Source organism: Stegodyphus dumicola, chromosome X2 (assembly GCF_044657685.1).
Source record: "Stegodyphus dumicola isolate Sdum_Otavi_A_Nest chromosome X2, ASM4465768v1".
Classification (NCBI taxonomy): Eukaryota; Metazoa; Arthropoda; class Arachnida; order Araneae; family Eresidae; genus Stegodyphus; species Stegodyphus dumicola.
The window spans coordinates 77,218,160-77,244,386 of record NC_140781.1 but is presented as its reverse complement, the minus strand read 5'-3'; the positions used below and the strand labels follow the sequence as shown (position 1 = coordinate 77,244,386).

Below are 26,227 nucleotides of genomic sequence, written 5' to 3'. Positions count from 1 at the left end.
TAAAATTCCGTCTTAATAACACAATGAAATCAAATTTAATATAAATATCTGATATGATAACTGCCAAAAAAGAGGATATGAAAGATTTTTATGCCACTAATTTCTAAATAATTCATTGACAGTGTTATCATAAATACCTTAAATAATTTCTCAATAAACAGAATTTGTTTGATAATATCGGAAATTTTATTGAGACAGTAAGTAATTATTACAAGTGTCAATATAGTTGTAATTTAAATAACTGTAAAAGTCTAAGAGAATTAAGCGTAATTTGTATGCTTTGTAATTTTAGCTTGTCTAATGTAAACGAAACCGCTTTTTAAAAGCAAAAATTATTTCACGTTGGAGATCCTTTTGCCTGCATTTTGATGAAATATCGAAAAACTCTAATGATGTTTTAAATTGCACGCTGCCACTTCCATTTGGTTTGTTAGATGAATTTGAAAGGATAAAAGTAAAAATTAGTGCTTAAATTTCTTCGGCAGATTTTCTCGAAAAAATGAAATTTACAGATTTCTCGAGAACTGTAGAAAAACGTATAATGGATAATATTATATATAAATGGATTCAGTTTGACTGCATTACAGATAAGCATTGAAATAATCGAATATCAATTTCTTATCAGTTACTTTATTACTGTACTGTGTTAGCTATATAAAAATAAAAGTAGTTATCATACAATTAATGGAAAGAAAAATAAACACGTAAATAATAAATTGTTTGTTGGTTATTACTTATGCGTATTTAAATAAATAAATGAAGTGCATTGAAAAGTTTTGAAATCTACCTATATTTATTTGCCATTAAAATTTGCATAGCACATGAATAACTACTTTTTATTGCTAATTTTACGTAGTAAATCGTATTAAGTAGTATGATGCATTTGTATATTAAAATAGTGTACACAGAAATTTAACACTTGGACTTTGTTTCTTCACTTTTAAAATACTCATTTAAAAATGATTACTTCAATAATGTTTAAATTTTTAATTACTTTTTGTATAAGTAAAAACCCACACTGCGCCTAAAATTAAGTTGACCGTTCGTATCTGTTGTTTGGCAATAAAAATAATTAAAGAATCAAAAACTCGTATTAATTTTGCTTGGAAATGGGTTTAATCCCAAACAACGTATTCTTCTGTCCCAAGTTTATTATTCTTTTGCCCATTGTTTCGAAAGCAATAACATTATCTCGCATTATGAATTTCTTAAGTGAAGTTCGAAGTTTATCATTGCCATCAAATTTCAATTCTTTTCAGCTTTTTGTTACAGACAAATTTAATGGATCTTTCAGAGGTAATACTCCTTCTTAGATAACCCGTTTTCATCATTGTCAGAATGAACATCTTTAGTTGCTTCCTGAGTCTAGAAGTCCATTTATTACCTTTCTCTTTTTGAAAGCTCATTTTCCATATGTATATTTTGGTTTGAAGACATTCACAAAGCAATATAATGTTGTTGCTTCTTCATTCATATTTCAATTTTGCGTATAAAACTTATTTCAGTGTCAATCATTTTAGAATAAAACAAATTTCTAATAGCCCTTCTGCAGTTAAATGTCTCGAATTGCCGTTTCAATTACTAGTTATTCTAGTGTAAGTTACTATTACCAATAATATTTCAGAAATTTGCCGAAAATTTTCAATATTATTTTAAAGATAAATTTAGAAAATTTCTATAGAAATGATAAATCAAAAACTTTTTTCTTCTTTTTTTCTTTTCTTTCTTTCTTCATTTTTATTTTTGCTTATCTTTTTTTTAATAATAGTGATTTGATAGAAAGAAAATTTGATGATAAACGCCTTCAGCAATTTATATCACTTGAATAGTAGCCGGTTACAGATAAATAATAAGATAATAGCAATTGGTGTATAAAACGCTATTCACGGTTTTATCTGATGTATCATATAAAGCAGTTTATGGAAAATTATTATGACTATTATATTCTGTATTTTCTTTATTGGTATTTGGCAGATAGGTAGTTACTTTTGTTTCAGGTATTTGGCGTAGGAGGTGGGCTTTCGAAGAGAAGCTAGCTTGTATTTCCGTTACACATTGCGCAAATTCACGATTAAGAAGGATAAATTTTTATTGAAAGGCAGTTAGAAAGTTAAGGTTTTCCCACGTTGCTAGCACATTCATCCACAAGATTTCGAAGTCTGAAGGAATTGTCAGATTTCGATAGTCGTATCTCTTTTGCTAGAAATGCGCGGTCAGATACTCGGTCGATAAATTAGAGGTTAAGAATCCAAAATATCAATAAGAAAAAAGGTAATTTTGGCAGATTTATTCCTTGTCTTTAAGGCTTAACCATCTAGGAAGGATGTTGAATTTTCGTTTGATTTAAAAAAAAAATCATACGCCCCTACAGTTCATTCTTAAATTTAAGAAAGTACGTACTCATATTAGACATCACTGCTTGTAGGTATTTTTTATCCTTCATTATTATAGCTGAATCTGGTTTTTACGTCTGTATTTCGAGAATATATATCAGATACCTGATTCATATTTCAGGTAGCTAATTTAAATGCTTTGATTTTCATAGACTGTGATTTAATCATAAAGCAGCATTCCTTAGATTTCATATCTTGACTTGCGCAACATAGTTATGTAATTCCAGCTTCTTAACCGGGAACAACGACATTGAGGAAACAAGAGAATACTTAGAATATAAAAAAGCTAAATATTCCAGGCCTTCTCGCCTATTTAGGAAACGATTTCAGCCCACCAGCGGTTGACAAGTAAAATCGGTAGACACTAGTAACTCGACCCGGATTCTCAAGTAAGTGCCATACCTTACGGACTAGCTGTAGGGGAGCTTTCTGGTAGTTTTCCGTATGTGTAATGTGAATACAAGCCAGTTTTCCTTAAAAAGGTCCTCTACGAAGGAGGAATCCCTGCCCTCAGGCAGATAGCTCTTGTGTGCTTTGCTGTATATAAAAACTTAACATAACCTAGAAAATCATTAAAAATGGTATTATAGCGAAATTAACCAACTAATTTAATCTTTTAAACTAAAAACTTACTTTTCCTTCTTTTGTATATGTTAAAAACCACACTGAGTAATTTTTATAGGTTTAGGTTTTGATGATATAATTGGATTAAAAAGTCTCAAAAACATATTGCTGGGTTAAAGTATCCTTACAGAAATGAAATAAAAATATTAAGCCTTTAGTGAATTCAAAGAATATCAGCTAGAACCTCTAATTTCTAAAGCTTAATTATTCTTACAGCATTCATATGTTTGTATTAGAATTACTTAAAGAAGCTTTCAGTTCTAACAAAAACTCTTACTGATAATTGTTTCAGAAATTATACGTTCTAAAACTTTTAAGACTATATATTTTCCAAATCAGTTCCTAGGAATTAAATTTTAATAATATTTCTAGTAATTTTACACATTGTTTCCCATAATTTAAAATTTTCTCCAAAGGTGAATTTCAAAATACTTCGTAACCTTATTGAGAATACACATAAGGGCTATCAATAAAACTGGAAATAAGCACAATTCTCTTTTTATGGAATCTACAACTGTCTAACGAAACATTGTTGACAACACATAAATACAATATGTTCAGATTGATGTTTCGAAGGATTACATTTGTTCCTTAAAACCTATAAAATATATTGTTTTGCACTGACCGAGTACTACGAGGGTCACGTTCGTATCTAATTTCCCAAATCCGTTTACTGCTCTGCAAATGTAGAGTCCAGAATCCTCTGGGACGGCAGCCTTGATCTTGAGGACGCCATTACTTTGGACGCGGAACCGATCTTCATGAAAGATGTTTAATGGCTCCTTGCCATGATACCATTCGAAAAACAGTGTGTCCGGATCGGCCTGCACTGGACAGGGAAGTTGGACTTTGGCCCCCTCTGGAACCACCCGTTCCATTTCATAGGCTTCTGGGACCAAACGAGGCGGACCTAGATAAAAGCAAAATGTTGTTTAATGTCTTTCTTATAAGACGTAACTACGTAGTTCAAAAGTTTTCCTTGATTACTGTTTAAGACAATCATGGGCAACAAATTTCGCAATAAAAAATTTAGAAGCCTTTCCATGATTTCTTAACGGCATGCTTGGAAAATCTTTGTGGCTTGAAAAACTTGTTAATCCGGTGCTCTGCCCTTCAATATTGTTTATAGAATTATATTTAGTTTAGAAAAATACCTGAATTTACGAAAGTTCCCAAAAAGGAAACACATACTCAGTACACTAATGTGTAAACAATTGTACTCGAGGTTGAAGCACAAAAGATCGAAAATACATAACGAATAGAACTAACAAAAATCTTTACTATTCTTTTGAATTATTTGTCAACAATTGGTCGTAATACTGAAATTTTCTGAGCTACGCACAGTCATGTCTTTAAAATGTGTTTATGAATAGGTTACATTTGTATGACGGTAATATACGAATAAAAATACTGACAATCGATTATCTTTTGATTATTTTCATTGCTATTTTTTAATTGTTTTTACAATCATTACTGTTTTATTAGTTAGTAATGAAAATGATAATTTAATTTTATTTTGTTTCATTTATACACTAAATTCTAAAAAAAATATTTTATATAGTCTGACCTTTGATTCTGCAGGGAGATCATACTTGGCTCTAGAATTATTTAACCGATAAAAGCCAAGAATATTTTGCTCGATCTAAGACCGGTTTCTAGAAACTAACGCGACATTTAACATGCTCAGAATGCCCACGCATGCTTTGAAAGCGTAGTTCACGTTAACACGTATTATTTACAATCTGTTTGAGGGACTTAATCATAAAATGCGTTTTAATTATATTTAGAATAAACGTGAGTAAAATATAGAGAAATATTATCTGTAGTTCAAATTATTAAAGCACGTTTCTTAAATGGCGCCAGTGCTCAACATCTGGGAATGTTGCTAGGGTACTGAAACTGAAATGCCAACCAGAATTTAGCAGAACGTAAACAAAAATGTAGATTAAGAAAGATAATTTTCTTTTTTTTATCCGACCATGATAGTCATACTGAGTGTGACTATCATGATGATTACTTAAGTGATATTCTGCATTAACGTTTTACAAAAAAAAATTAAAATTTTTATCCCACTGTAATTCCTCTGTTTTTAGGAATTAAAAACTGTGAGAAACATAGTTTAAAAACGCTGTTTCTTACTATACAATTAAGAGATTAAATTATTACATAGTTGGAAAAAAAGTTGAACTAAGATACATTTCATGAGGAGAAAGAAAGCAAATTACTCGGAAGTCAGTTTGCATTTTAGTTTTCTTCTTACTGACCCGAATATGAAAACAAAATCTTTTATTAAAGTTCCTTTTTGAAAGCCGCACCGTGTTATATGCATGGATGCAATATTTAAATAAAATTTCGTTTGAGCCGAACAAAAATTCATTTCTTTAATTTTACTTGTAGCTTTGATATAGAGATATATATAGCTATTTGATATAGAGATATATATAGCTATTTGATATAGAGATATATATAGCTATTTGATATATGGATAGCCTAAATTTATGATATAATATCTAAAATCAGTATCTTCATTTCGTTACAATACTTACGAAATAATACATTCTGTAATACACGTGCCCATAAATGGGATGGCATCTTATGTGTAAGGCCATCTTTTTCAAAATACTTTTAAGCTGTAGGCCCTCACTTATTGCGTATTTTAAGCTGTAGGCCCTCACTTATGCATGCATATATGCATATGTTACTGACAATGTAATGAAAGCAGGTATTAGATATAATGCCTAGGTAATATATAGAATATCTAGACAATATAATATACAGAATGCCGAAAGTCGACATATAAAGCAATTAATATTTCTCATACTTCCTAGGCATGATATGCAGTGCCAAAAGATAAACCAATAAAATATAAAAAAACAAGAAAAAAATCCCAAATCTTTCAGATTTTATATTACGCCCAAAAGGGCTTTTTCTAACGTTTTGTGTGTTACGTTTATTTATTAAATATCATGTTTTTCGCACAGTCTCGCGCGCTGGAAATAATTTTTTTAACTTTACAGTGTTGCCATTGCTCGCTTTGAAATCGTTGAGTTCCTTAATCGTAAATGAATTTACAGAATATGAATTCGATAAAAAAAATTCCAAATTTCGGCTTCCAGATGCCCATATTCGGGTGGAGACGTACTTTATTCAAGATTTTATGGTTCTAGATAGCGTTGTTTTATCACAATGCGAGAAACATACATACATTTATGCAGATTCTTCATCATTTAATTTCTTTAAATATAATAGATGGCTCTAATTTTTGGTGTCAATAATTTAAAAAGTGATTCGCCATTTACAGTGAATCAACGCAAAATGCCAAATCGAAATTAATAGCCCTTCTGGGCTAAACATCTTCGTTAATGATGTTTTTGTGCTAAGTGGTAAGACATATTATTTTCAACGCTCTCCTCAGACGGAGAATTCGCTATTTACATTTTAATCTTTATTTAGAAGTGAAGAAATACTGTACTTTTAACTTTCTCAGCAAAGACACATCCCATATAGTGCTGTATGAAAAAAGGAAGAGCAAGGCGTAATATCTGAGATAAGTCATGACATGCTGAGAATTAGTGTCTAAGAAGAAGTCATGGCATGTAACACTAATGCTATGAGGAATTGTTTAAAGTGCAAGCGAATGCTGTAAAAAGCGTTTTCCTAACAGAAACCAGATGTTAGCGAAGAAATGTCTAAGATGATTTCTGAGAAGAAGCTACTGAACTTTTAAGGTTTTGAAGCACAAGGATGTGGTGGTAGTGGGAAAAAAGTAAACTGGTTTGTCGCGTTAAAGAAGGAGTTAATGCTATCGAGTTCTAAGTTACTTCTTTTCAGCAAAACCTTATAATGACTCGCCTTTAAACCTTTGTTTTTACTAAAAATAAATCGCATTTATCATGCCACCTGGACAGTTTAGTGGTAAGGGAAGCCTACTGCGGTACCGAAGGTCTCGAGTTCGAATCCTTGAGAAGGGATGGATGTTTGTCAATGTATAGTGTCTTTGCGGTATGGAGTCACTCCAGATATATGGCAAGCCGAAAGTCCTCTCGTATGGTTTGGTGAAAGGAGGGGGTGGAAGACCATTGAAACCCCCCCACCCCCCGCGGTGCTCTCTCTCATTGGAGTGGAAGTAAAAGTTCGACCACCTTTAGGTTCTGACAACCCATTCTTCCATGAATTTCATGGACCCCCTCCCCCCCAAAAAAACACCAGCATTTGTCGTTCTGTATAATAATTAGGTATTAAATATATAATGCCTAAGCTAAGTCTATACATATTATTAAAATAATTCGGATATTTCCTACTTTACCCTAAACTAATACTTTGTCTCGGGGATTTTACATATTTCTCAGATATTCCATAGAACACCTTATTTTTCATATGTTGCCTATAACATGAAGAAAAAAAAAAGAACCATGAAATCTATTTAAACTGATGAACTTGCAGCAAAATTAATATGAGAAAATAAAAGAGTAAATAAATATGATTTTTTAATTACTTCTTCCTTTATACACTGCCCGATATAGAAAATACAACACCACGAAAGACTGGGTAGAATGTGATGTCATTTGATATAGAGACAGAACATGTATATGTAAATAAGTGATGTTATTTATAGAATAGTAAACTTATACAGCGCTGAAATACACATGAAATCATTAAGAAGTATTACCACCTCTCGCGGAGATTCAAGCTGCAGCCCAACCAGGTACACATTCATTAGTGTGCGGATAGTATCCTGAAGGATGGAAGTCCATATATTCCGGATCTCCAATCAAAGTTCGTCCAATACCGGCTGGGGCAGAGCAGGTAGATATGCTCGATCAGCTACTACTCAGGTCCCAAATATGCTCTATCAGCGAAAGTTTAGGGAACATGGCAGGGCAAAGAAGCAATGGGACATACTGCAAGACTTGTCGGCTAACGAATGCCGTGTGCAGTGTCGCGTTGTTCTTCTGGAAAATACTATTTTGAAGCCACAGAAGGTAAAGTAGCACAACCGACTGAAATAATTCATCAACGTGTCATCTTGGCGTCAATGTATCTCTGATACGTAATAGGGGTGATCTGCTCTCATGACTGATGGCACTCTTATGCTACGTTGACGAGCGAGCAATATAACGTTTAGCAACAGTTGTCGCATTAGATCCATCTCTCCGCCGCCTCCATACTCTTAACCGGTGACCATCATCAGACACACTGTAGAGTTCCTCACTTTGTAAATGCTAAGTTATTGCTGAACGTGAAGAATCTTAAGAACTGTTAAGCGAATAATCGCTTGAGTTCGTGTGACAAGAAACAACAAGATCAAAGGGTAAATAACCCTTTATTATTCAAATAAGATTTAACAGAACTCCGTCTTGGAGTGTACAATAAAAGCCAACATTTGGGCTTGAACTTAAGAGGCTAAGAAGTAACCTAAAACTAATTAAAACTAAAGAGATATAGCCGAAGCTATCAAGATTCTAACCGAGTTGGCCCCTTTAAGCTAATTAACTGCGAAGCTATCAAGGGCCTGAGTACGACCGAGCGTAATAACAGCTTTGAGAGAGAGAGTAGCCCAAAAGGCGAACGCGCGCTAATCAGAAACTCGGATTCTCTCTCTAACTCAGCAAGTAGAACTTCGCGGTTAAATACCACTTTTCCTCATTATGTATTCAAAGTGATTCTAAAACTACGTTCTGGCCGGAAGTAGTAAGTTGAAGTTAAGAATTTGACAGGAAAGGAACTTTAAAATTTAACTGTTAACTGTTTTTAAAATTTAACTAACATAATCCTTACAACACAAAACCGAGACTTGTTGTTGAATACCGCATTGTTTGATTCAGATGTCCAAGTGGCTCATTGACAACATCAGTACAGTCTTTCGCGTGGATGGTTTGGCGTTAATGGCAGTCTTCGCAAAAGCCGGCTTGTGTGCAAGCTACTTTCAGCCAAATATCAAGACATTGTTTTCCCAAGTATTGGAACATCCAACGCCCCGTGCACCATTCCACAATATATCCATAGTAGTCGATTGTGCGGCCGCCAAGGCTTCTTTTTATATATGTCGATCTGTGCAAGCTGTAATATGTCTAGATGGAATTTGGTCTTCCGCGAATATTTAGATTTCCTTCATAGATGTATCTAGACCAAATAAAATGCGTGCGTTTCATCAGCTATACGACATTAAGACCAACCAGCAGTACGTAAGCCTACAGTATGACTTTTCTTAAAACCGTCTATTTGCCGGGACGTTTTACGGTGTCGTCGTCCAGGCATCTATCTGTTCATTCATATGGGTCTTCTGGAATGTTAATTTCTCAAAATTATGGATTCCCTAAGCAGCAGAGAGTAGTGACTGTTATTTCATCTGTCGTTTCCTTCCCGTTTATCTCTCGCTATAATCTCGTGACCAACTGGCATCTTGCATCATCTACATGACTACAGATTCCTCGAAATTCGTATATTTATACAACCGAATCTTCATGTTGTTGCATTTTCTGTAATAGGGAATATATTCTCTGTAATTAATTTTTTTATTCGCTTCCAGGATTAATATCCTGCTTTGACCATTTTGATGTTATCAGTCCATTTAAATGATTTATACAGTGTTTTTAGTATTAGACACTTACCCACTGCCAAAAGATTAAATTCACATAATTTACACACCATCTTTATAGCATAAATACACTGGAAAAATTCAGAAGTAAAAATTTATTTTAAAATAGACGCAGTATGAACCTGGAAGAAAATGTTAACATGCTTAGGCTAAATTACGCCATTAAATAATATTTAATTATTACATATTAATACAATTTATATCTAAATATATTTTAATTGTTTAAGTAATTGTAACGTCATTTCGATTACCAGATTGATTATAGCAAGAATGGCCAAGAGAGCATGTAAGTCGACCGCAAAACAACTTTTGCACGACCATAGCCGAGAGGAGATGACTTGCATGCAAACGTAACTTAAGTTATCCACAAAAAAGTGAGTAGAGAAAAACGTAAATTACGACTCTTAAGGCTCGACTCAACAAAATGTTTTTAAAAAGCCCCTATTGAAATCACGTACAGTGAATACTGCGTCATTCAAGTAAGCCATATATTAACCAATATTAATGCAAATCATTTTCTGACTGAGAATTTATAAATCTTGAAAACGTCATAGTATTTTTTTTGATTTTAAGAACAAATTAAAATTATTGCTGCAATTACAGATTTAGAGTTGTTTAGAAGTACAGTGGTGTGCGGACTCAACTATTTTAAACGTTTCCTCACTAATTGGAGCCACTACCTTTTAAATTAGTTTCAATAACAACAGGTAGAGCAGGAGGAATGGATAGACAGCATAAATGGATTTATAACTCTATGCCAAAATAATAGTGAAATTTCACTTTTTGCTACCCTTCTCCATTTTTGAGCTACCGCTACAAAGTTCACCAGCAAGTATCAGCCAGCAAATGACTAAATACAAAACAAATAATGGACAAAATAGCGTTAAAATTGTTAATTCCTTTCGAGGAAGTTCCCTCAAATGGAGTCTCTCGTAACTGCAACATAATGAATGGCAGCCAAAATTATTACCTATTTAAGGTAGCTTAGTATATTTCTGCAACGATTTTGTGATTTATTAACTGAAATAAATTTTTTCCGTCGAATAACAAGAGTGAGCAAATTTAAATGAAGAAGCTTGGCTCTGTGATTTAACGTTTGTGACTGATTTTACATCGAAATCCAGTAATTTAATCTTACAAAGGAGAAACAAGACAATAATTGAAATGATCAGTACCATTAGTGCTTACAAAAAATATTATGCTATTAGAAGGTCTTCATCAACACAATTTGAATCGTCCTGTTACCTGTAAAAATACCAAAATTGTAATTATAATATTGAAAAATACATTGCGAAATTAAAAAGGTGATTGAAGATTCTGAGATGATTGAAGTTTGGACAAATTTAATAGTGAAAACAAAATGCGTTAGAAAATGAAATTATGACTACAAACTTATCTAAACTTATAAGCTAGAGATTTTGAGAAAGATTTCCGGAAATAAATTCAATCGAGAAAGTATTCTAGTTTCACTAATGTAGTGACTATATCTACTCTGGTTTTGGACTTACATATTTATGTGATTTGGCTTTTTCATATTTTCAAGTTCACAAAGACTAATCATCGTTCTCTTCTTATTAATTAATCCTCATACGGAAAATACCTTATCACTGTCTTTGTCTGGATACATTATAAATTATGAACACGTCATTAAGACACAGGCAAATGCAGACCTTTTAATAACAAGATATGAAATAAAATTTAATTTGTATTTTTTGTTTGACTGCTTTTCAGTTAATAACTATTATTAATAAAATTTAATGTTGATTAAATTCTTCTTCCTTGTAAATTATTGGCACAAGGCACAAATTTGAATGAGTTAAATGTCAATGTGGCTAATCTTTGGAATATGGTAACAGGTAGTTTGGCGACATTTTGGTAAGGCGATAAAGGTTACTTAGCTAGGACTTTAGCAGTGTACATGGATAAAGTCAAGAGTGTGCGCAATGCCATTTTTGTGAAATTCTGGGATGTTTTTTTTAAGTAAAAATAGGTCGACGTGTACATGGTTACCGTGTGTGTGCAATTCTTAAAAACGGGGCAAGCAGTTTGCGATTCTGCACTTTCTCCCAATTTCGCCCCTAATCTTCGTCATGATTAAGCACTTTTCTTCCATAAAAGTTCTAGCATAAGCGTAATTTGGCTAGCAGATTGTTGGAAAAAAATGTTGAGTAAAAAAAAAAATGCCTTTACTCCGTGAAAACAAAATGGCGTCCAAACAAAAACTAGCAGGTTGCTGTAGCAGGGTTGGTCACCAAATTTTCGCCAAAAAATCGCCGAGTTACCATAATCCAAAGATTAACCGTCAGTGTTTTAGTAAGTGGATCACGACACATTTTCAAGGAAAAGTCAGTCATATATGTCTTAAATTTTCAACACTGTATTATCTACTACTAGATTATACATTCGCACATGCCGTCGGATGCGCGATATATATTCCCCTATCAACTCGATAATACTTTAACATATTAATATGGTGCAGGGAATACACCAGGACTGTGAAGGATGATCGTTCTCGGTCGAGCCAAGGCCCAATGTTCGTACATTGTGCAGACATCCGTCAACACATCCACTGAACTTTACACCTGTCTCATTAGGCTGAATAGGAGTAATAAGCGCAATCATGAAACTCATTGCTAATGGCTGAATAATGGCGTCCTATATCACGAAGAATGACAGAATCGTATTAGGTGGTCACAGGAAGGTGAGATATAGAAGATTACGATAACGAAAGGAATGTCCGTGTTTGAAAAATTTGATTTTGTGGTTGTGATTGGAAAGCGTCAGATTGGACGGTTAAGTCAGATGGCGGAGATAATGAAATGCGAAGATGCTGAAACGAGGCTAAATCCATATATTAATTTCGCGAAGAATGAGATGTTCTAATGATTGGGAACAGAAGAGACTTTCATTTCTGTCCTACCTACAATTGAAGGGGGTGCTGAAATTAGATTAATAAATCATTCTCATTCTAAATTATTTAGACAGAATAGATGCAAAAAAGGGGGTTATTTTTTGTAAGTACGTACCTGGCCTTCTATTTTTTTTTTTTTTTTTTTTTGTAGGCTAAGACATCTCAGTTCTGGTAGTTTGACCCGAATTCGATCCCAAGCGAAAGGGCTGGTTGTATTGTTGATTTTCCCGATGTGTAAAGTTAATACGGAGAATTACGCCAATGTCCTCCATGAAGACATCACTTCTCTTAAGCAGATAGCCCTGGTGTGTTTTATCATATTGTTACGTGCGTACGAGTTTATAATAGACTGAATGCAGACAGAACCAATAAAAACTTGATGAAACTAACTAAAAAAATTCACAGTTATGAAAATTTTTCTTATAAAAGTAGTCGTACAGCTCTTCTCAGTATGACAGAGCACAATCAGCAGTTACCAAAGTACTAAGAACGTTGAACTCAAGGAATATACAGGTTGAATAAAAAGGGTTGAATACAGAGCACATCAAAAAGCGAAAGCTCGCACAGTGATCTCTCAATACTATGAACTCTCAATATTTTGTGCTAAATTGAAAACTGATGCTCTCTCCGACCTTACATCATTTTTATCCTTTTTCCCATCCGTTGAGAAATTTCTAGTATCTTCAATTTCTCGAAATTGTTGGAAAACACACACACAGTTACATAAGGATAAAACTAAAATGTTGCTAAACGGTCGCGAAGCTTGGTGCCCTTTGGCGATTACTCGTCAAACTTGTCGGCAAAACTTAGTCACCAAAAACCATCGCCACCTTGATAGCTTTTTACCTCAAAGTTAAATGGACTTACCTCTGTAACCCTATTTTTCCGACTTTCTGAGGCCATATCATGCAATATTATACAAGATATGCTACGGTTTATATATAATTTCACTAAAATTTCACATGCATACAAAATTCATAACGGTATTAAAATAACCTTAACTAACCTAACCATCTGTTTTGTATTTAAAAGCGATATTCTTATTTTACAAATAGCCTCTAGCCCTGTTTTTAGAGCTCACATCTTGCTGCAGTAACTTAATCTTCTTTGTGCTCAAAAGAATAGATACTGAGATTCATTTGCGTTCATATACTTCAAACATTGCCAGTACTTTACTTCGATTAAACAATAAATAATAAAATGCGTATGGAAATATATAATATGCATTTTCATCTGAGTCAAAAAGACTTTCGGAATAATTCTGAAGAACCGAGAAAACGAAGAAAAAAATTATATAAAATTTCGTACATTTAAGTAAAAATTCGATAAACAGGAGAATTATATAAGTAACAATCAGTGCACGTAATTCTATTACATATGTGTGTGCGCACGCGTGCGCGTATGAAAGCAAAGCATGAGCCTTTAAAAAAAAAATATAACTGTAGGAGTATATGCAGAGATGTACATGTTTAATTTTATGGCCCAAGACCGAAGTTTAGTTACTTCGTGAAATGATTGATCCATACCCGAAGATCTAGTAAATTATTCTATGTATTTCGAGCTTTGTCGGTCATAAGACCAAAGCTAGAAGTGATACGTCATTTTAAGAAATGACTACCTCTTGCGCTTTGGCCATAATCTTGTGGGGAATTTTCCTCTTTCTTATTGCGTGATTTCATGGTGTAAATGGTAGTAAGTAAGTCTAGTTAATCGGAAGATCAGGAATTCGAATCCCGGTGAGGACATTGCTGATTTTTGTGTTTCCTTCTTCAAAAAGTCTAGTAAACCATATAAGTATCTCCCGACTAGTGCGGTGAACGATATTTTAATTCGTCACCCCCTGAATTTGGAGAATGAATCCTCCTTCTCCAATCTCCGTTTACGTGAAACAGAATATGAGGAATTTTATTCTTCGTCACAGCGTGCGCTTGCAGTATAAGTACTAGCACATTTGGTTAGCAATCGAAAATCCGGAGTACGATTTCAGTAAGGCAATTGCTGATTTTTTCATGCTTTCTGCTTCAGAAAGTCTAGTAGATTGATTGATTGAAAATGGCAAAGAACACCAGGACTATCCACCTAAAGGGAGGGAGATGCTTTCGTGGAGGATTTACTAAGAGAAAAGAGCTTCTATTCATAAAAGCCTAACAGATTCTACAATATAGGAAAGTGTACTTACAAACTGCTTTTCGATCAGTTATTGTGCGACGACGATATTTCAAAGCATGTATAATTGTAATGCTAAAGATGCTTTCAAATTAATGCGCTGTGCTTTCCGTTCAATCCATATCTGACAAAAACAAGTCAATAAATATAAAGTAAATAAATATGAAACATTTCCTATCATTTCGCCACCTGAACGGAGACGAACAGCATAGCACAACGTCCTCAATTTCTCAGGCCTGTACTTTCGGGTATTCGAGTGACGTCTGTACCTCTTTTTTTCAAAGAAATGTATGCTGCAATCCATTTATATCCGTCGACGCTTAGCTGGTAATTATGTCCCATTAAAGCATTCCATATTTGCAATGTCACAGTACTAGAGGTAAACCTAACGGTGTACGTTATGGAAATATTAATTCTAAAACGAAAGGGTGCATATAAACTTTTCTTTCCTTTTGACTCTATAATACTAAAAATGTCCGAGAACTGAATCTTATTAAATTGCGGAAATTTAAATATAGCAATATCTCGGATCGTCTGGGTACAGGATTACATCAGTATCTCGGACTAACTGAAAGTAGATCAATTAACTGCGTAAATGATAACTAGTTCCAAAAATTTTTCTTTGTGATTATCCAGAAATAAAATATGATTATATGTTAAAATGACGAGACAGTTTACCTTAGGAAGCCCTCCACGAAGGCAACTCTCCCCTTAGGGAGATAGCCGTCGAGTCTTTGCCATAATCACATACAAATCACAAAATATAAATTCAAATGTCATTATTATAAAAAACATGTACATTTTAAAATTATTTATAATTATCTTTTTGGGCTTTTCTCTTCACACATTTCTTTATGGTAGCGGACTAAATTTCTTATTTTTTGGCGAATTGTTAGACTACGTTCAGTTTTGGGATCAGTTTCCATAAAATGCTCTGATAAGTTTTAAATCAGTCTATCTATTTTTATACGTGTTCATCTGTTAATTTTCAGTGTACGCACTTCAGTATATAGTCGTCGTTGTCAAGTTATCTGGTAGCTGTTGTTTATTTATGTTAGATAAAGAAAGAACGGTCCCAGGATAGCTACATATATTTACAATGAGACTCCCCAGAAGATACTGAAACCTGTATTGCATGGCACAGTTTAAAAACAGTATGAAAATACAGGTAAACCTCACAAAAGGAGACTTGAGTGTGTAAAGGAACAAAAACGTTCATTTACATATTAAAGAAATGTGCACTAATTTTTTAGGTTTTTTCAAATCTTATTTTGTGCAATTAAAATTTAGTGTGTTTTAAAATTTTGAAACCGAGCTGATCCGGATTGATCGAATTGATCGAAGTCGGATCATGCGAGGTGTTGTTATACATTGAAAGTTCGGCATATCAGTTTCAAGTTACATGAGCCTAGCCATGCAAATTATTTAAACTCTTCAAATTAAACATCTATCTTAAAGCTAGAATGATTTTAAAACAAATTATTCCTTGGATTCAAGAGGTTTAAAATTTTGCAATAACTTCAGACTGCTGAGGTATACTTGGATTCTGTCGCGATGACGAACATCATGTTTCTTATCCTTCTGATCTGAGAGGATAAAGCCCATGAATTAATTCCTCATGGCCAAGAAGTTGTAAGCGCCTGTCATTGACCCGAGGCTTGAACTCCTTGCAGATTGGTAGTTCGACTTTTGCTTAGCTTCGTCCCAGTTTCAATGGAAAACCCCCGGGAGTCCTCTCTTTGGCGTAAGCTCTGGCAACCATTGTTCCATGTAATATGGACAAGACAACAACAACTCCCAGGAGAGGATCCAATTATCTTCTACCTTTCTTCCCCTTCTACTGTAGCTTCTACTTATGGAAAGAATATTCGGCTCGACAGTATTTTGTGTGTTCTCGTGCCACAAAGACACCGTGCAGCTACAGACATCTATGTCTTCTCCGGGATTTGAGTCCGAGCCCAAGACTATGGCATCTTTCTGACTTACCAGTGTGTTAACAGGGCCACATACGTATGGTAATACTTGCATATGAATATAAAGAAAAGCAAGTATTTTCTCATACACAGACAAACTAGGAGAGCAGAAAACAACTTGGAAACCTTTCTGTTGAGGTACAATGAAAGAGCTTTGAGGGAATTTTGTGTTTTGTTTCAAACGCGAAGAATTAATATACACTTTCTTTCTCTACACTGAACACTACTTTTTTCTTTACACTGAACTATGTGTCTGAGTGGCACATAGAAATCAATGCAAGTGTTAATAGATGCCTTTGACTCGGGCTATGAATTAAGTCTCTAGCAATGCTGATGGATGTCACGTTATTTTTCTTTTGTAAGCTTTGACTTACGCGTAGTGGAGTAAGTACATAAATTACTACTATCCGAGACCTCATTCCATTTTCATGATTACGTTCTAGAGTTAAGCAATTTAATAACGCGGTTCATCTCGTTTTCCAGTCACGAATGCGTGTGATTTATTTGACATGACACCGCGAAAGTAGAATTCTGTGCCTGCACTTTTATCAGTTTCAAATTTATTTCGTCCTGCATTATTCACCTTTCAGTTTTAGTTTCTAAAATACAGTATTTTGTCGCAAAAGAGTTCTCTGTATTCAAATCTGAAGCTCATGGAAGTGAGCTAATGGTTACGATAAAGTAAATGATAGGAGCTTGTATAGCATTTTTAAAAGTTTATAGGTGAGTCACCGTGTATATATAAAGTTCTATCCAAAACTTACCAAAATAATTGTTATAACAATGGTGATTTCTTCACCTTCAGATTTGTATGACTGTATGGCAATGCAATAGTAATTAATAATTACATGTACATTTAAATTAAAATTTATTATTAGTCTCATTTATTTCTCTTTTCAAAATGGGGGGGAAATTCCACTTTTTTGGAAGCTTTCTAAAGGACTGCAACTAAATAACATAGAACTAAAATATAAAATGAACAATTTTTGGATTGAAAACAAAGAGTTTTGAATTAGATTATGTTTTTCTAAGCACTGAAGCAAAAGTAATGCTGCTTAAATTATTTGCATTGCCAAGAAACTTAACTTTGATTATGGGTTTTGGTTTGGGTTCATTTGAATATGATAAAACTAACAAGGGCTATCAACCTAGGGAATTCGAACGAAATTTTTGGTTCCAAGTTTATGTGTTTTTTTGCAAGATTTTCTCGTCATCATACATTTTTAAATCTTATATTTCTTGAATATTGCATAATATACATTCATAAACAACAAACGTGTATTCAAAATATAATTTTTATCGATTACAGCTGTATTTGAATCACAATGGAAATTTCACACTGCATTAAAAGAGTGCTAATTCATCTCACATAATTACTCATAGGGATTATAAACTATGATAATATTTCAGTACTAAAATTACCCTAAATTGTCAACAAAAGAAACGAGCTTTAACCATTAGTCTCAACACATAACTGTAGGATTATATTGATGTCAGCTTAATTTTTGGTCAGTATTCAGTTCTTCATAATGTACTTCAGAAACATGGTTGTCCTGTTGCATTATCTCGGGACACTGATTGTCTGAAGAGATATGGCAAAACATGTAACACCTCGTTTTATTCTTTTGAATTCGTATTTTGTCCTCTTCACTTTGATGCATCGAGTTTTTGTTTTAGTATTTGCATCAGAGGTGCTTGTCAAAAACCTCGCATTTTTTGCCCGTATCAACTTTCAAGTGATTCTACCAAATGTTTTCATCATTTACAAAGAAGTAATACAGCGAATATATATAAAAAGGTATTGCAACATTTAACAGTTTATCGGTAATACTAAAGACACCCCGCTATCTCTAGTATCCTGATCGATATAAAACATTTTTTACGTCTAATGAGCGAGTTTGTTCCCATTTGGCGAAGCGTAAGATAGTTAAATCTTCTCTAATCTACCTTTCAATGATTAACAATCGAAGCAGTTTAAAAGAAATAAATGCAGTTCTTTATCTCTTTTATTTATTACCAACTGGACTCGTGAAATGACACTAGTTGGATATATTAAAATCATTATATATGTGGGTATATATATATATATATATATATATATATATATATATATATATAATGAAATTTGTAAAGAAGTACACGGGGTCCACAGTAATACATACTTACTAGCTAAATTTTCTTTCACATTTCCTAGGAGATAATCTAATCATTACATATATAAAGTAAATTAATTTAATACAACGATTTATAGTCTTGCAGTCTTGAGAGGAACGAAGCATTTTTTTCCTCTCATTAACCAACTCGATTTAATGTCTTAAATACTTACCCCTTGACAAGTTATGTTTGAAATATTAAATTGGGGTAGTCAATTTTTGATAGGTTTTTGTTTACTTTTAAAGTGCTACTTTAATTCTGAAGTTTTCACCAATGTTTTAGCAAGCATTTGCATCCCGTACAATGGTCCTTTTTGACCCACCTAAATTTTTATTTTTACTTTTAAGACCACTCAAATATTCCCCACTTTACATGACTATAGCTTTTTCTTTAGATAGCTGATCTTAATTTTTTACTCCTTTTGAACTTAATCCAAAATCAATCTAAGATTAAATATATTTATAGTAACTATTTTAGTCGGCTGGCAGAGTTAGCAGCTGGTTATTTGAAAAGTAAAATGGACAAAAAAGTGATTCGATGCAAAAGTGAAGTTTTAGAGTAACAGCTCATGGAGGATAAAAAATATATGGCAACATTTAATATTGTATTTGAAATTATAAAGATATCATTTTTTAAAAATTTTGCGATTTTAGTGTCGAATTGTATGTGGCATAAGTGCGAAGTAAGTGATGTTTAATAATAAATTTAAAAAGAAAATAAATCTTGTGCCAGCAGGAGTGAGTTAATATAATTGATAGATAAACCAATAGATAAACTGCGAACTCAACGACGGCATAAAAAACCTTCTGGCCTAATTTAAATCTAAATTCAAGCTTTAATGTCTGTTTTTCACAATCAGTACACTTTACAAAACTGAATAGCTTATTAATTTGCCGAAAATCCACAATAACACAATGTTCGGCATCAGCTGCTTCATTCTTTTCTACAGCAAATAATTTCTGTAGCGTAATATTGCCTATAATATAATTTTCCGAACTACTGCACTAGTTGGCAGTCAGCAACTTCATCTACTCCTTTCTATCGCTGGCAAATTCTTACGTTTCTGTCGAGGCATATCAAAATTTAGCTGATTAATATAAACAAATATATATTCTGAGCTGAGTAAGAGAAAAAAATCCACAAATCAAAACAGATTGCAATTTCAGAAGAGAAAAATGAAAGGAAATATTTATTCAAACTGCACACGACACATGTAAACAAAATCTGCCGATAGTTACAGTCACAGTTAATCGCGTTCTTCTTCTTTTTATGCTTAATAAACAAATATAGAAGACAAGAATTAAAAGAAAGTAAACACTGTGGTGGGGGTGACATTTAAAGAGCTGTCAAAATGATTAAAGTACTTTTTATACCATTTATTATTGTCAGCGTAGCAATGATATTGAAGAACATTTTTAGCAAAAGATTAGAAAATCGTTATTCTCATCGTTTTCCCCCAAACTTAGGGTACCGAGTCCCCTTAATTTTGTTATTTTTCCTTGAATATTACTGGATTGGATTGGATTATTCAATTATGGCAAAGCAAACGAGGCCTATCTGCCTAAAGGGAGGGATGCCTTCATGGAAGACTTTCTAAGGTAAACTGGCTCGTATACATGTGATAAATGGGGAAAACCACAAAATCGCCCATGCAGCCAGCGGGATTCGAACCTCGGACCGAACTACGTCTCACGTTCAGCGTCTTTACCGCTCGGCCGCTGGTAGGCTGAATATTACTGGAAAACAAGTTACAAGTCATATGAAAAATCATTGCAGGTCTGCTATTTCTCATTCTTCAAACATGATCTTACATTACAAAAATCGCGAAAGCACTCTTTACAGCTCACAAGGAGATCGTATATAGTACCACAGCTCATTCAACAAATTCTAGCATCATATAAAAATTGTTTGCCAGATTTTTTACATTCTCCCCATTTTCCTGTTATGTCACCGTCTTATTTCGTCCACAGATACGACTGATGCGACAGTGGAAAAGTAAATGCTCTGTCGACGTTCCAGCCATTAGGAAAGCCATGAATGAGGAGCAGTGCAATAAAGAAGAAAGTGCGTTCTTAGATTAGGAGGAAAAAGCGGCAAAAATGCGCTAATAAGTGAAGAGAGTATTTCCACAGTATTCACTATTATTTAGCCGGAAATGGTGTTACTGCTATTTACGTAGCCAGCTCTGAATTGACTCTGTCGGGGTTTATAATTTGTGTAAGGCATATTTAAAAGCAATTAAAATAATTTAAAATTATACGAAAAATTCCCTCCCTCGGCGAACGGGCTGGCGGCATGGGCGTTTTCGTGTTTTATACCATGGATTTGGGTTATTTAATTATGGCAAAGCACACCAGGGCTATCTGCCTAAATGGAGGACTTTCTAAGGGAAACTGGCTCGTATACACGTTACACATGGGAAAAAACACGAAAACGCCCACGCAGCCAGCTCGTTCGCGGGATTCGAACCTCGGACCGAACTACCAGTGGTCAGCGTCTTTACCGCTCGGCCGCTGGTGGGCCTGTTTTATACCATGTGTAACGTGTATACGAGTGAGTTTCCCTTAGAATGTCCTTCACGAAGGCATCCCTATATAGTTAGGCAGATAGCCCTCTTGTGCTATACCATAATCAAATAAGCCGAACCACTTTGTCTTATTGGAAAACTTGGTAATTCATGAAGGTTACCCAGTGTTTGGATTAAGTATAAATGAAGTCTAACTTTATATAGTTATCGTGTTTTACCGCTCGATTTTTCTTGCTTATTTATGAAAGGAGCGCTGTTTCGCTTCGCGTGCATCATCAAGGTCCAAATATAGATAAATTTAAACGTAAACGAGCTCATACTTTTCAACCTAAATGAACTAGTTTTGACATTGTATAGATTGAAAAGCATAAGCATAGAATTTAAGTTTAGGTGTTACGTCCAGTCAAATGTATTCCATTTTTGTTATAAATGATAGAATTTCTGAAGAACAATGCTAGTGGAGTTCGTTATTTTGGCATAACAAAACTCCAAGCAATCTTCGCCAAAGGAGTTAAAAAACACGCGAGCTTAGACAAACTTGTGTGCTATTCCGAAGTTTTCTTGCAGCATGCGCCAGGTCTAACCGTTTGAATTGGCAATATGCATTGTATGTCATTATGTATTGTAATGGTATATGTATTGTATGTAATTGTGTAAGATATATGTGTTTTATAAACATTTACTGTATTAATTACTTTTACTCTTTCTGAATTTATTAACTTTTGTTTTTTCATACTAAAGCTGAGCAATTTTTATAATGGTAAATAAAGTTGCAATTTATAACAATTTGCGATTCGTTTACCTGTGCTTGAGGTTACTATTCTCAATGCCTTAAATGCGTGTTTAAATGCAATGTATATCAGATGGCGAGAAAAGAATCAAAGACTCCAAATTTATATGACTAATTACGCTACTAAAGATTTGGTTTGGCTTATTTGATTGCGGCAAGGCACTTGAGGTTTATCTTCCTAACAAAGAAATACCTTAGAGGAGGGCTTTCTAAGGAAAACTGGCTGGTATACAAGTTACATATGGAAAAAAACACGAAAACGAACATGCAGCCAGCCCGTTCTCGGGATTCGAACCTCGAACCGAACTAACAGTGTTAAGTGAATTCAGAAGTCAAACAACAAAAACCACCATCCTCAGCTGCTTTTGGCAGCTGAGGATGGTGGTTCGGTAAAACCATCAAAACTAGGCCTGTGAAAATTTGAAAATATAACGCTGATTTTTGTTGTTTGACTTCTGAATTAGTATTTGTTCGGCCTGTTACTGTGTCTTAATTAGTGTTAAGCGACTTTACCGCTCGACCGCTGATGGGTTCTCTGCTAAAGGATTTGATCCTTAAATGATCTATTGATGAGAACTCTTCGTGGCTTTACTGTAAAGCAAATTAAGCAGTTTAATTGCAATTCATTACATATCTGTGTCTTTAGTAAATTTTACTATCCGAAGATTCTTCATTTATCGGAATTTTCCATTAAAGACCAAGAGTTTTTTTAATTAGCACTTCAATGGTAATAATATTGCTATTATTAAAGAACTGATTATTATTATTGTAAAAATAAGAATTTATTTATTTTTAGTCACACACGCAACGCTGTCATCAAGCGCATTGTATCCCCCATTCTGCTTTAAAAAGCGCAGTAAATAATTGGCGATAAAACTCGTCCAAAGAGCATTTTTCAGCTATAGATTGCAGGAGACTTTCTCCCTTATCATATCCCTCCGCGAATCCTCTCATATTTTGTTTTGACAGGATGGACACGCAAGCTGCACATTTGATATATCTACTCATTCCCGTTATGGGGTCTTCTCATAATCTTTTAAGAGAAACAATTCCATCGAGAAGCTGGTCTCTAAAAAACGGGTTTAAATCTCATAACTGCTGTTGCCAGGAAGGAAGTTAGCCTATAGTTCGTCCAATAAAATTTCATTGCCTATTCAGTAAGAGATAAATAAAAACATTTTTGTCCGAGTTTTTCGAAAGCTAAAATATCTAAAAGAGGTCACAGGAAACCTCAGCCTTCCTTTTGTGCTGGAAATCGCTCTTGTGCCATTTGTTGAAGGTTGACAAGTTGACTTTTATTGCTCCCAAGCGAAGGATCTTGATTCCTCCTTTTCCGACTTTCTAATCGTTACACGGGGCCGAGGGAGGGAACTGTCTGCGAGCAGAACATCAATTTCTGCCAGAAATCGCAAGCTGGCGACGTCGTGAGAAATGCTGTCGAGTTTAATATTGCGGATTACGAGGGAAGGTGATAGTAGATCCAGGAATCGGGAAGATTTCTTTGCCGAAAGATTTTTTTAAAATATATTTTCCTTCTGCTATTTCAGTGAACTAACTTCCTTCTTCCAATTGATATTAGACATTTTTTAAGACTGGATGTCAGAAATTTGCTTCAAATTCGACTCTTAGACAGAGGATGGGAAATCTGTATGAAAATAAAAGACTCTTGCTAGAATTTTGTATTAAAATAAGCCAAGAGATAGTTGACAGGGAATTAAAAACATTTTTTTCATGCCCCCGTGTAATGCTGAACATATAAATCATATAATCTGAAGATGTGGGTTCGATTCCCGATGATGACATAATAAGGTGTTCAAAGATGCTTCTCTATCAAAATTCTAACGTCTCTACAATATCGTCAGATAGAACAGAGGAAAAAATAGATAAGCCAACTCGAACCACAAAATTAGTCAGAATCCAATTTTAAATTGGCGTTATCTCAATGGAAAAGTTCTGTGCATTTCAAGTTGAATCTGACACGAGTACCGCTTCTTTAGAGAGCATATAACTTAAAACGAAATCATGCAAACATAAGTAAGCACCGCAGTAATGCATTTCTCATAATCTAATGCTTTGATCTGGCAATAGTAGTCGTTTAAAAAATTACAGAAAATTTTTAGAGGAGTTGTAGACAGACTGATTCTCAGGTTTCAGTAGAGTTCTAGAAATGAGATTTCAAGACATTATAGAATATAAACATTTGTAACATTAGTAAAAAAGAGATCAGATCGACTACTGCACTGAAGTATTATTTTCCAAGCTGAGTTGTTTTAATTACTGTCATTAAATAATTTACTTTATTGTTGGTTTGATTTAGTTGATTATGACAAAGTACACTAGGGCTACCTGCCCAAGGAGAGGGACCTCTCTGTGGAGGACTTTCTAAGGGAAATACGTTACACATGGGGAAATCCACGAAAAAGCGTATGCAGCCAGCTTGTTCGCCTGGAATCGAACCTATGACGAACTACCAGTGTTCAGCGATTTTACCGCTGTGCAGCTGGTGGGCTTTTAATTTTTGAAATAATATCTTTTTTTTTACTTTAATTCTTGAAAAATTTCTCTCTTTCTTATGATGATCACTCTCAAAAAGCAAAGATTATTTTCATCACTTTTAAAATTATAAAAGACATTTCTATGTGTCTAGATTTAGGTGGTGAAATGTAAGATTGTTTTTAAACCTTTATCGTGTTTAGGTTTGTACCTTAAATTTTATACTTTTTTATGTCATGACTACTCTTCGAGTAAAAGACTGTTTGCGCAAATGTAAAATTTTCAGTTACCAGCAGAAGCACTGAAATATTACTTTTCTCTTAAGAATTGTTAAAAATATGCTATTCTTAATAGTTTTCCGTATTCACAGTATTCTTGTGACGTGTGGCAAATGATAGGGTTACTGAAAGCATTGAGTTCTGTGTTTTAGCGCATACAAATAGTGGTAATTTGAAAATACTTTATTCTTAGATTAATTTTTTACTTAAATGTTTCTTTCATCATTTTAACCTAAGTTTAAATTATTTTTAGTCTGTTGGTCGTGTAGCTTTACAGCAGATTTTCAGTTTGAAAGAAGGACTGTTTAAATGAGATATACCATGTGGATATGATACGAAATATGCATATGTGCAGTTTACAGTTTGAGTGGTTCATTTTTAAATTGAATTAGATGTTGAATTGAATCATGTAGATAATATGCGGTCTTGTTTCTGTGTTTAGAAGTTCTAGTATTCTGCTGTTTCCGGAGAACATTTCCCTAATACGTTTGTCTCTATAGATGATTAAGAAGCTACTTTATGTTTGCTATATCTAAATTAATAGAAGCTCGTAGCTAATAGGATATGTTAAGGGAAGATGATAAAACTTTGCTATCATCCTGGCTCCATATTTAAGTAACGTCATCCAGGCGGCTAAATTAAAACTTATATGCGAATAGAAAAATATTTTAATCTTTTTTCTCTCCTAAGCTTAATTTCTCACTGCCCTTTTAAAGAAAAATAAAATCTCAAGCTCGAAAAAGGAACTTGCGCCATCTTTTAGGCAAGAGTTTTAGAATGAATTGAAATCCCAATGTAGTTATCTCTCTTTTTGATTCCCTTCATTATGGAGACATACCTTTACTTAAATAGAGATAAATATTGTGGGATCTGTTATAAAAGTGAGACTACTCGAAACGAAAAGAACATTTTGTTTTTCCAGTCGTAGGAAATCTTTCTCTTTTTCTTATGCAAGTTCAAGTAAATTATTGCATGAGCGTGTCATATTTTTGTTAAGGAAGATAATGTAGCAATATTTTCTTTCGTGGTTAGCATGATTTGATTCAGCAACAAGGTTTAACTGCAAGTTGACATTTTCGTAGAAATCCCTTATTGGATTTATGTTCGTTATTCACTTAACACTTTTTAGCATTTCAAATTAAAATGATGCAATGCACAAAGTTTGTTGCTTTGATTCTGGAGAAAATCTGGTGTTCTCTTGCAGTTTTACCTCAAGAATTCAGGTTTAACAAAAAATAATAAAAATTCAGTAACTTCCATATCACTGTTTTGGGCAGGAAAACATATCTGACCAAAAGCACTCGTTCCATTTTTGTTTTC

At 33.9% G+C, this 26,227-nt stretch overlaps 1 protein-coding gene across 2 annotated transcripts in view; it reads right to left on the bottom strand.

Annotated features, from left to right (window-relative positions):
- LOC118195443 (fibroblast growth factor receptor-like 1) overlaps positions 1 to 26,227 on the bottom strand; it is a 56,274-nt gene that overhangs the window by 15,466 nt on the left and 14,581 nt on the right. For both annotated transcript variants that reach the window (XM_085809154.1, XM_085809155.1), the window contains exon 3: positions 3,643 to 3,927. In XM_085809154.1, the coding sequence (XP_085665280.1) occupies positions 3,643 to 3,927 (285 nt within the window). The remainder of the gene's footprint in view (positions 1 to 3,642; positions 3,928 to 26,227) is intronic.